This window comes from Mauremys mutica, chromosome 12 (assembly GCF_020497125.1).
Source record: "Mauremys mutica isolate MM-2020 ecotype Southern chromosome 12, ASM2049712v1, whole genome shotgun sequence".
Classification (NCBI taxonomy): domain Eukaryota; kingdom Metazoa; phylum Chordata; order Testudines; family Geoemydidae; genus Mauremys; species Mauremys mutica.
The window spans coordinates 50,812,980-50,825,011 of NC_059083.1; the positions used below are offsets into that span (position 1 = coordinate 50,812,980).

Consider the following 12,032-nt stretch of genomic DNA (forward strand, 5'->3'; position numbering starts at 1 on the left):
CAATACTTGTTGCTTCACAGCAGGTGAAAAATCAACTCATCCAGTTCTGGATATGGAATGTAACTTGATCCTTATGCCCAGAGGCCAGCTCAGAAGAACTCAGTTCCCATTCAGGCACCAAATTAAATGGTGCCCATGGATTAATTTAATCTGATAATGACATCAGCCTCATGATAGCCTCTTATAGAAGGAACTGTCCTAACTCAACTCTATAGATGATCAGGAAAAGAAGTCCCATTATTCACTGCTCTGACTATCTAAAGTGTCTATATGGCTGCCATGACTGCAGTATCTGATCAGAAGCGCTCAAAAACATTGTATCACAATGTTTTCCTAATGGAAAAATTGCATGGTTCACCAAACAAAATTTTCACAGAAAGCCTTCAGTTTCCTTGAAATTTTTCTTTTTTCATTTAAAGAAATGAAAACTGGAAAAGCAAATATTTTTGTCTGAAAATTGTATTTTTCAATTTCATTTAATGTTTTTTGACAATTGTCAGACAAAAAAGTTCAGTGTTGAGAAATGTTGGGGGTTTTCTTTGACAAAAAACCCAAAATTTTCATGAGGAAACAAAGTTTCCAACCACCTCTGTTTTAGCCACTAACTCTTTAATATATTTATCCTCACTCCAACCCTATAAGGCAGGGGAGTACTATTATATCCATGTTATAGATGGGAATTGTTGTCCTGACAGAATGACGTGCCCAAGATCACACAGGAAATCCATGGCAAAACAGGGAGCTGAGCTGGGTCCCTCAGGCCTTGTCTACACTACAAGACTATTTCGAATCTACTTAAGTCGAATTTGTGGATTCGACCTTATGAAGTCGAATTTGTGTATCCACACTAAATACAGTAATTCGAATATCTGAGTCCACATTAACGGGGCCGGCGTCGACTTTGGAAGCGGTGCACTGTGGGAAGCTATCCCACAGTTCCCGCAGTCCCCGCTGCCCATTGGAATGCTGGGTAGAGCCCCCAATGCCTGCTGGGGGGAGAAATGTGTCGAGGGTGGTTTTGGGTAACTGTCGTCATTGAACCGTCAATCACGCCATCCCTCCCTCCCTCCCTTAAAGCGCCTGCGGGCAATCTCTTCGTGCACTGTTCTGGTCAGTGATAGCGCGGACGACACATCACTGCAAGCATGGAGCCCGCTGCGATCCTCGCCGTTTTCTCCTCCTCGCACTTTATCGTCCACCTCTTCCACAGTCAGCTGCTGAGCAATTGGGCTACTTTTCAATGGTGCTGCAAGCACTGGGGGACCATAGGGGACGTTTTACCAACATGAATGTCGGGTGGCCGGGCAAGGTTCGTCATGCGTGTGTTCTCAGGAACTGTGGGCTGCGCATACGCCTGCAGGAAGATAGTTTCTTCCCGGACCACGAAATAACTGTTGGGGATGTGCAGACGCCTATAGTCATCCTAGGTGACCCAGCCTGCCCGCTAATGCACTTGCTCATGAAGCCCTATACAGGCGCCTGGGACAGCGACAAGGAACTCTTCTAATCCCAGCGATCAGCGAGCAGCGTGACCTGTGGCTGGTCAGTTTTTTTACAGAGAAGCTGAACGTGCCCCTGTTTCTTTACCCAGTTACTGTTGACTCTCCTCTTCGGTTACATACCCCGTTCACCCCATTTCCCCCATTTCCAACACACGTGTCAAAATAAAATACATGTCACACTGTTACTTACGAGAGGTTTCTTTATTCATGACTTTTCGTTAAAGGCTTGACACTGGGACGCAGACTGTGTTGGGTAGGGTGTGCGCTGATGTAAAGACCGCCTGTAAACTCAAGAAATGACAGGCTCCTACTCCTACAGCGGTCCGCAGTGCCGGAATGCTTCTTTCAACGGAGCCTGCCATCCCTCTTTTTCGAATTCTGTGTGCGGGGGGATATGTGACCTTGTGGCGGAGGAGGACGGATACAGATTCCTCTGCTGCGTGACTCTGCGGTCCAGGACAAGGACCACTGTCTAAGATCTGTAACCGCCCTCCCCCGCTACAAAGTCACATCCCCACCGCCCACTCAGAACCTGGAAACCACCTCCCATACCGACCATGGTGCCTACTGACTGCACTGTGTGTGTGACCCGCTGCTGATCCTTCCCCCGTGTCTGTACCGTGTGAAAGGTGCCTGTCCTATGCAATTAACAACCCCCTTTCCCCCGCCCCCCATTGAAACAGTCTTCTGTGAAAAAAAAATCAGAAACATTAATTAACAGCAAAGTATTTTTATTACTTAAGTAGACAGTTAGGTGATGGGATTGGGATTGGGACTTGTGTGAGTCAGGAAGGGAAGGACTTCTGAAAATGTAGGGTATGAGAGCTTTTGGGTACTTGAGCACTCTGCTGGGGTGCACTGACAGTATTGACGGCCCCGGGCGCCCCTCCTCCTGGCTCTTTTGGGTGAGGGGGGTATGTGACTTTGTGGCGGGGGAGGGCGGTTGAAGATACACTGCAGGGGGGCTCTGTCCTCCTGCGGTCCTGCAGAACATCCACAAGGCGCCGGAGCGTGTCCGTTTGCTCCCTCACTAGTCCAAGCAGTGTTTGAGTCACCTGCTTGTGTTCCTCATGCCACCTCTCCTCCCGTTCGCTGTGTGATCACTGGTACTGAGAGACGGTCTCCCTCCACTGGCTCTGCTGGTCCGCCTTGGCTAGGTAGCAGCCCATACGTTCATCGACTATCTTGTCCCTTGTCTTTTTCTTTCTCCACCTAATCTTTGCCAGCCTCTGCGAGGTGGATGCTGTGGCAGGTCTGGAGACAGTGGAAGCTGTGAGATGGGAAACAGCGAGTGAATTCCTTGCAAAGATACATTTTTGCAAACAAATAACTGAGTCTAGGCTGTCTCTGTGAATTCTGTATTGAGACCCCTGTGCCTGGTGGGGCACAAATCATTTTCGCGATGAATTCTGGGTAAATGTCGCGATTCAATCCTTCCTCCGGAAAAGCAACGGCAGACAATGTTATCGAGCCCCTTTTCCCGGAATTGCCCTTGCACACGCCATAGCGTGGCAACCATGGACCCTGTTTTGCCTTTTGTGTATGTCACCGTATGTGTACTAGATGCCGCTGACAGAGGCGGGCCAGCAGCGCTACACAGCAGCATGCTTTTGCTTTTGCATGACAGCAGGAATGGTTACCAGGCATACTGCACCGTCTACCATACCATGAATTGGTAAGAAGATGGTAATAAGATGCTCATGGTTACCTGTCCTTTTGCACTGCACCATGTGGTGCTGTCATAAGTGCCCCTGGCCGATCAGCCAGGGGCACAAAAGCCAAAATTGGGAATGATTCCCTGAGTCAATCCCTCCTTTTTGGTATCTAAAAATAGAATCAGTCCTGCCTAGAATATGGGCAAGTGTACTAGAGAACCTCTGTATCATAGAACCAGAGAGCACAGCTGCTCTGTGTCCGATAATACATAAATTTTGAGCTGAATGCTATTCACAGTGGGTGATCCTGAAACAACCCCACCTGCTCATTCCGGCCTTCCCGCAGCCTTCCTGGGCTACCATACCATTGTCCCACCACTTCTGTGATTAAGTCATAAAGAGTGCAGGAATAAGACACAGGGACTTGTTTGTGAGAAATGAGTGGAAGGAAGCCTCCAGCTGCAATGATAGTCCAGGCAGGACATTAATTACTGTGGATGAAGGAGACCATCATCCTGCTGCTAGTGCAGGGGCAATTGAATCTTTTCTTTACACATGAAGGGTGGGGGCTGATGAAGCTCAGCCCCCTGTTGCTATGATGAGGACGGTTACCAGCCATACTGCACCATCTACCAGGAAAAATTAGGGCCAGGCGCCCTTGATCGACCTGACCGATGCTAGTACGCATGGTTACCAGTCCTTTTGCACTGCCCCATATGCCAATGGGCTGATGATGACGATGGATATCAGTCATACTGCACCGTCAGCCACCCATGGCAGGTGGGGGAGTGAGGATGTCGTTGTTCAGTGCTGCAGCATCGCATGTATCTGCAGCATTCATTACGGATACGGTGACATCTAACAGGGTCAACACAGGACCGTTTCCCCTTTCACTTCTGGGTGTGTGTGGGGGGGCGTAAATTGCCGAGCTATGCCCTGAGTCACCGCGGACACTGTGTTAGACCCTAAAAGCATTTGGAGCTCAGCCAACAATGCAAATGCTTAGCGGAGACAGCAGGAACTGTGGGATACCTTGCGTCCTCATTCCCCCCTCCCTCCATGAGCGTCCATGATATTCTTTGGCTTTCCGTTACGCTCGTCATGCAGCTGCGTGCTGAGTCTCTGCTATGCCGTCTGTCTGGAGATTTTTTAAACATACTTTGGACCAGGCGTAAAATTACAGCAATTACCCTAAATAGATGCAGGAGTCGCAGAGCGAGATCACCCTGAGGACGGTCACTGAAGGAGATAGAGAGCGCATGCTGCGTGAAAGCTACCACGAACCAGGGCCCGATGCAGCCGTGCTCGGGGAGGCAGTGCTCCATGAGTAATTAATGAAAGCCTCGCGCGGAAAAGTGTGCTACCACGGAGCACCCAATAAGGCAGCTCTCCCCAGGAACCTCCTGCTGATGCTTTTCGAGTAACCCCAGGAGAGCTTCGTGGAGATCTCCCTGGAGGATTTCTGTTCTATCCCCATATATGGAGAGACCTCCTTTTCACACACTTAAGATTCCTGTTACATTAATAATAAAAGTTAATATGGTTAAAGCACTTACCGACTGCTCCTTCCCCTGATTCAGGATCCGGCTTCATGGCCGGGGAGGGTTGGTAGGGGATCTCCGTGACGGTGATGAAGAGATCCTGGCTCTCCGGGAAACCAGCGTTGTAAGCGCTGTCGCCTGCCTCATCCTCCACAAACCCTTCCTCATCTTCCCCGTCCATGAACATCGTGGAGGAACTGTCCGTCGACACTGCCCCATCATCAGAGTCCACGGTCACTGGTGGGGCAGTGGTGGCAGGCTCCGTAGCGTCCGTTTGCCGCTTTGATTTTTTGGTAGCCTTGTCTGGGGTCCTTGATTTTCACGCGGCGCTGCGTTGCATCCCGCCTGTATCCTCTGTCTCTCATGGCTTTGGAGACCTTCTCGTAGGTCTTCGCATTCCCTGTTTTGGAGCGCAGCTCCGAAAGCACAGACTCCTCGCCCCACACACCGATCAGATTGAAGAGTTCCCAGTCAGTCTATGCTGGGTCCCTCTTTCTATTCACAGATAACATGAACTCCTATGCTGGAGAGCTCTGCATCGTTGCAGGTGCTGCGGAGCTCGCCCCGATGTCCAGCCAGGATGTCAGATTCAAAGTGCCCAGACAGGAAAATGAATTCAAATTTTCCCGGGTAATTTCCTGTGTGGCTGGTCAGAGAATCCAAGCTCGGACTGCTGTCCGGAGCGTCAACAGAGTGGTGCACTGTGGGATAGCTCACGGGCTACTAAGTTCGATTTGCATCCACACCTAGCCTAATTCGAGCTAGCCATGTCGAATTTAGCGTTACTCCACCTCCCGGGGTGGAGTACCAAATTCGAACTAAAGAGCCCTCTAGTTCGAATTAAATGGCTTCCAGGTGTGGACGGTTGAGCGGTTAGTTCGAATTAACGCTGCTAAATTCGAATTAAAGTCCTAGTGTAGACCAGGCCTCAGGTTCCAGGTTAGCGTCTAAACCACTGGACCATTATTCCCCAGTCACTGCTGTCACGCTGTCTGGAATGGCTCACAACCGTGAGTGCCAATCTCAGGTCAGACTGTCAGAACACAGGGCAGACACCCCAACCTGGTGGTATAATCTATAATTAGATGTCACCAAGACAGTAATAAACGTGAACTCCTGGCTCACTATATTAGTATTACCATGGAGTCACAGACAGTGGCCTAGGCTCTTCAGCCAATATTACCACCCAGATAAACTGGACTTTGGGATAGAAGGTTATTAAAACAAAAATCACATTATAGTAGGTTCCTCCCAACCCCAAAGGGTCAGTCACTTATCCCAGGTCAGTGGATACTCTAGATCTCACATCAAAGGCAACGCTGGCAGCCAATTTCTCTAGTAAACTAACTAAAGGTTTATTAGCTAAGAAAATAAATGAAAGTTATTGAGAGGTTAAAGCAGGTAAAAGACATTAACGGGTTTGGACAGTCCAAGTGTGTCAGTCCAAAATGGCAGCAGAGATGTGGTAATCTGCTAGTTTTCCATACGTCTCTCAGGGACACCCAAGATAACTTTGGGGATCTCTGTCTTGCAGCTGGAATGTTCCCTGAAAGTGTCCAAACAGCGCCAAGATACAGAACCATTCCCTGGATCCATTCCCATAGCTGTCTTCCCTGGAAAGCAATCTGGCAAGTGTTTCCATCCCAGCAGGGGTTTTTCCTCTGTTGACTAAACACAGACTGGTTCCTATATTCCTGTGGAACACAGGCAAATTCTGCTGGGGAAAAAAAAGACAAATATTTCACCGAGATCTATGAAAATTCATGAAAAGCTCCAACAAAACTGAATCATGGATCATCTCTAAATCAAAGTTTCATTATCAATTTTCTCATCCAGTCTCAATTATTATGCCCCAGATTTTGGTAAAGTGAGGCACAGAGAGCTGAATTAACATAGCTGCATAGCTGGGCTTAAATTACAAGAATTCTTGGCATCTTGTGACCTCCCCTCTCTAGATCCCTGGCTTTACTAGTTACCATTTCAGGCTGGGATTCTCAAGATGTACAAACCTTACTCCCATACGCTCCTTTGTGAATCCCAGCCTACATTATGTGAAGTTCAGGAAAAGCCAGGGCCTTGGAAATGAACAAGATAGACACAGGAGCAGGATTATAAAGGCACCTAAAGAAGGAGATAGGTGCCTACTGGAATTGACAATAGCATCTAAGCAGGTTAAACTCCTTACTCCCAGTGAATGACCATGGGACTTAACCACCTAGCTCCTTTAGGAGCATTGATCAATCCCAGTAGGTGCCTGTCTCCATCTTTGTAAACCTGGCCCACAGATAACACAGAAGTTGGGCTGGAATCAGGGAACGCCGGGGGAGATCATAGGCCTGTGCTATGTGGGGGTCAGACTTGAGGGACAGAATAGCTCTCTTGGCTTTGTCGAAGAAAAACTCAGTTCTCGCTTTTTGTTTGGGTGCAGCAAAATCAAATTCTTTATTATTTCTCCAGTAATTACCATGGAGGGAGAGAGTGCCGTAGGACACAGGGTCACCCCAGTCCTGGACAGGTCTCTCAACTGGTAAACAATCACAGCAAGCCTTTATACCTTTTACAGACAATTTCTAACAATAATACAGACAGTAAAAAGCAACAACTACATTTTGTTTATACATAGCAAAAAGGCTTATCTTATTTGTCTCAATCCTAAGAAAAGCAAGCCTGCATTTTGGTTAGTGATTGCAAGGTCGTAATAACTTTGTACACACTTCCTGTCCTGTCGCCTCGCACTATCTTTGCTCCTACAAGTCTTACGTCATTAAGGTTACAGTATGGCCTGACTCTTGCTAACTAACATTCATTAAGATCTCTTCAAATCCTTGTTAATTATTTACTGGCTACGCATCTATGCACTTGCCTCTGGGACTCTGCTGCTGAGCTGTGCAGGGCTCCAGGGAGTGAGTCCCAATAGGCCTTAGGAAATAGACATGAATAAATCACCTTCCCACAGCTTTGGTCCTTTAATTCTAGTTATGCTGAACGCCAGCTACACACAGCTCATTTGCAAAAAGCACTAGGTTTGAGTCTAGTTCAGTCTCAGAATGAGGAGGTGGGGAAAGGATTCTCGGATACCTGTGCCTTTAGCTTCTAGATTCTGGTATATAGATAGATATTGACCAAAGAATCCTGGTGATGGATGACTGAATGCATCATATGTTGGGGAAAAAATCCACAAAGATCAGTACAGTAAGTTTGCTATTTCAATTAAATATGTTGGGGGATCAACATACAGGGAAACTTAAGATGCCGAATAAGACTTACATTATGAACTCATTAAGACATTTACTCTCAGTTTAATCAAATACCTGCTGCTGATTGGAATTTTTCCACCCATTGGGAAAATTTTGACTTTTCACAGCAAACCCCAAATAATTCCCCCACCACCACCACCACCACAGTTTTTGGCAATTGAAAACTTTCTGCTGAAAACTGGATTTTTTTAGTCACAAAACCAAAAAGTTTGAGTTTTACTATTTCAGTTTCTTTACAAAAGAATCCCAAAATGTTTGAGGGAGGCAGACAGATTCTATGATTTTGTTGGTGGTGGTGTTGTTTAGATGAAAAAAACATCTCCATTAGAAATAAAAGAGCTGAAAATTTCCAACCAGCTGTAAATTTTAAATAAATTGGGGAACATTAATATTGCCTGATAAGAGCTTGATTTCAAACCCATTTATTCTATTGCAGCTGTGTGATTTCTCTTTCAAAGGGATAGTTGCAAGGAGGTAACAATTGAATAACCAGTTAAGTTGGCAGCACACAGAATGTTTTATACAGACAAGTCTCTTAAAACCCCAGTTTAGAGCTGAACCAGGCAGCCAAAGCCTGTCGATCCTGCCACCATTCAAGGACATACGGGAGCTCACTGGGAGTAGAATCCTGATCTCCTGGTGTAGCTCCACACTTCTGCCGGCTGAGTATAAAGGATGTAAATAGGTTCACAGAACTTACACAGAGTAAGACACGGAGCCATGTTTTCAAAGGTGTTTAGGTGCCTAGTGGGATTTTCAGAAGCACCTAGGAGAAATGACGGACCTAAGGTCACATAGCAGGACACCAGCAGAGACAAGAGTAGAGCCCAAGAGTCCTGACAGCCAGAGTAAACGATACAACATAGCGGTGACGGAGGGATGCTGCTGTTATATGCAGGTTGAAGTACAGCTGGGAGCACGCAGCAGGCTGTCTAGGCATAGAGTTTGGGGTAGAAACATCACAGATGGGCTGCTACTTACGACGCTGGAGAAGTCTACGTTATATTGCCCTATAAAGTGGGAATCAGGATGTGTTGGCATTTTAGTCTATTAGTTTCATGCCCAAGTTGTGAGCTTGGTGATGGTCGCAATGGAGGGGCCTTCTTTGCAAGACTTGTTAGATTTGGAGTGTGCTTTGTTCCATCCTTCATAGTGCATTTTATCAAGCTACACCTTGGGCCAAACCCTTAGGTTGAGTAAAGTAGTGAAGCTCTGTTGAGTTTAAAGGAGGTTACACTAGTGTGATAATGTGACTGACTGATTGTCAGAGGTGAAGAGCACTAACAACACCTAGTCATTGTAAGTGATGATTTCTGTGCACCTTTGACATTCTTATAATGAGATATTAGGAAAAGGGGAAGCAGGCCATTCTCTCTGTCACTCCGATCCTGACCATTGTCCTTCTCATTCCCTGCACAGGCCTCACACAGTGTACTGAGGAAGAAAATGTCCAACCAAACCACCGTGACTGGATTCCTTCTCCTGGGATTCTCTAACATCAGGGAACTGCAGATTTTACACTTTATTGTATTTCTAGTGCTTTACCTGATATCTCTGCTGGGGAACCTTCTCATCATCACAGCCATAGCCCTCGACCGCCACCTTCACAACCCCATGTACTTCTTCTTGATTAATCTGTACATCCTAGACTTTGGCTCCATCTCTGTCACCATCCCCAAATCCATGGTCAATTCCCTCATGAACACCAGCTTGATTTCTTATTATGGATGTGTTGCCCAATTTTTCTTTTTCTTATTCTTTGCTTCAGCAAGTTTTGCCTTACTGACCATAATGGCATATGACCGATACATCGCCATCTGCCAACCACTGCACTATGAGATGGTGATGAACAGGAGAGCTTGTGTCCAAATGGCAGCCAGTGCCTGGATCAGTGGTATTCTCTACTCAGCATTGCACACTGGGAACACGTTTGCGATATCTTTCTGTGGAGGCAACATGGTGGATCAGTTCTTCTGTGAAATTCCCCAGCTCCTCCATCTTGCCTGCTCTGACTCATATCTCGGTGAAGTTGTTCTTATTTCTCTTTGTGTGCTTTTATCTTTAATCTGCTTTGCTTTTATAATTGTGTCATATGTTCAGATCTTCAAAACAGTGCTGAAAATTCCTCATCAGGAGGGCCGGCATAAAGCCTTCTCCACCTGCCTCCCTCATCTTATTGTCGTCTCCTTATTCCTTTTCAACGGCCTCTTTTCCTTCCTGAAACCCACCTCCAACTCATCCTCATATCTGAATCTCTTGGTGGCTGTTCTCTATTCCATAATGCCCCCAATGATGAATCCCATCATCTACAGCATGAGAAACAAGGAAATGAAAGGCGCACTGAGTAAACTGATAGGTTGGAGGTTATTCAGCAAGAATAAAATATCTATATTTCTCCACTGATCACTGTTTCATTCTATGTTTTTTATAAATATAATCGGCTGATGACATTATTGGCTTCATGAGAATATACTTTGCAATCTGTTAATGCAGAATTGGGTATTTACAATAATAAAAATCCAGACAAACAACTAAAAAAAAAAGTAGTTACTATAGGTTTATATCAATGTAATTAAGATTGGAATCTATCTATCTATCTATCTATGTACTGCTAGCCATCACCATTCTATGTGATAACCTTGCACATAAAATCAGTAGCCATAGCAAAGTCCCTAGTGGGTTCTCTGGCTCTTCTTATTTTTCAGAATAACAACTCATACTGAGGTATCAATGCATTTGTTCTTTGCTTTTTTTTGTTTGTCAGATTTTTAGTTTATTTTTGTTTAGTTGTTTGTTGTTTTTATTTGTTTCTTTGTTCCAGATGGGTTTGCAGGTGGGAAGGCCTGGAGAGATATTGAGGGTTTGGTTAGACAGGATTTTCAATGTTTGCCTTCTCTTGAGAGTGCTCCTATGTCATCTCTTTGATGGGGTTTTCTGAGTGAGCTGAAGTTTTGCTCCCCACAATCATAAAAGGGTGCAAAAGAAGGTTCTGTATGGCTAAGTTCCTCCTGAAATGATTAAGTATATACTGTTGGGAAATTATTATATTATTAATGACATGTTAGGAGCCTCAGGAAGCTGTCTTTTATTATTTTAACCTCAAGAAGACTTGTCTCTCTCACCAACAGAAGATTGTCCAATAAAAGATATTACCTCACCCATCTTCTCTATGTAAGTATTATGTCAGTCTTGCTATGGTGCAAAGACTGTTTTGAAGATAAACTTTTTCTAGAGTTTTCTAAATAAAATCTAACTCGGGATAATGAGACCAAATTTGGATCTCATTGAAGTCACTGAGGTTTAGCCCCTCACTTCAAAGAAATTAGGATTTGGCCAATAGCCTGTATACACAAGGATCCAGAACTGGCTGTCAGACCTCTGGCGAAAGTGACTGTGACAGAAATGTAAGGGTCTGATATCCCAACTCATCTAGACCAGCACCAGTGTAGACTAGACCCGTTGACATCACCAATTTAATACTGATGAGGTTCTGGCCCAGAGTCTCTGGGCTCCACACAGTAGTGACATAAACACTGGTGTAAGTTACTTGTTTGGAGTCATTTTCTTCTAGCCTTGCTGTAAGTGGAAAAGTGCCATCACATGCACTGATCTGGTGTTCCATACACTATCTGATGTAGATCTACTCACTTCCAAGCTGAGAAAGGAGCTCAGAAGTTATTAGTATTAGAATACCATCTTTGTGCATAGCTCTGTACACTACATATATGACAGACAAAAACAGATCATGGGATTAGACAGAGAGAGACAGACAGATAGGACCATTTCTTCTCCTAACACGTAACTGAATTTAGTTAGAATGATAGATTTCTCTTTGATTGTGAATTGTGTTAGCTAGCTAGCTAGATAACAAATAATCTATAAAAATTATTGTGTTTCTTTTCCTGTTAAGGATTGTCTTTGTCCACATTATAATTTTCTTATAAGTCCTTCTTATTAAGCCTTATTTAGCAAAGATTTTTATGACTGTATCTTACTCCATCGCTCATTTACAAACAGCTCATCAAAAGTACTCTGTGTTTGGACTTTAAGATGTTTTGACTGGATATATTTTAAACA

At 45.1% G+C, this 12,032-nt stretch overlaps 1 protein-coding gene across 1 annotated transcript; it reads left to right on the top strand.

Moving 5' to 3' along the window:
* Window positions 1-9,401: 9,401 nt before the first annotated feature.
* Window positions 9,402-10,358, top strand: LOC123346914 (olfactory receptor 14A16-like). The gene has a single exon (XM_044984358.1). It carries the CDS (start codon window positions 9,402-9,404, stop codon window positions 10,356-10,358), a length of 957 nt encoding a protein of 318 aa, XP_044840293.1.
* Window positions 10,359-12,032: the final 1,674 nt, after the last annotated feature.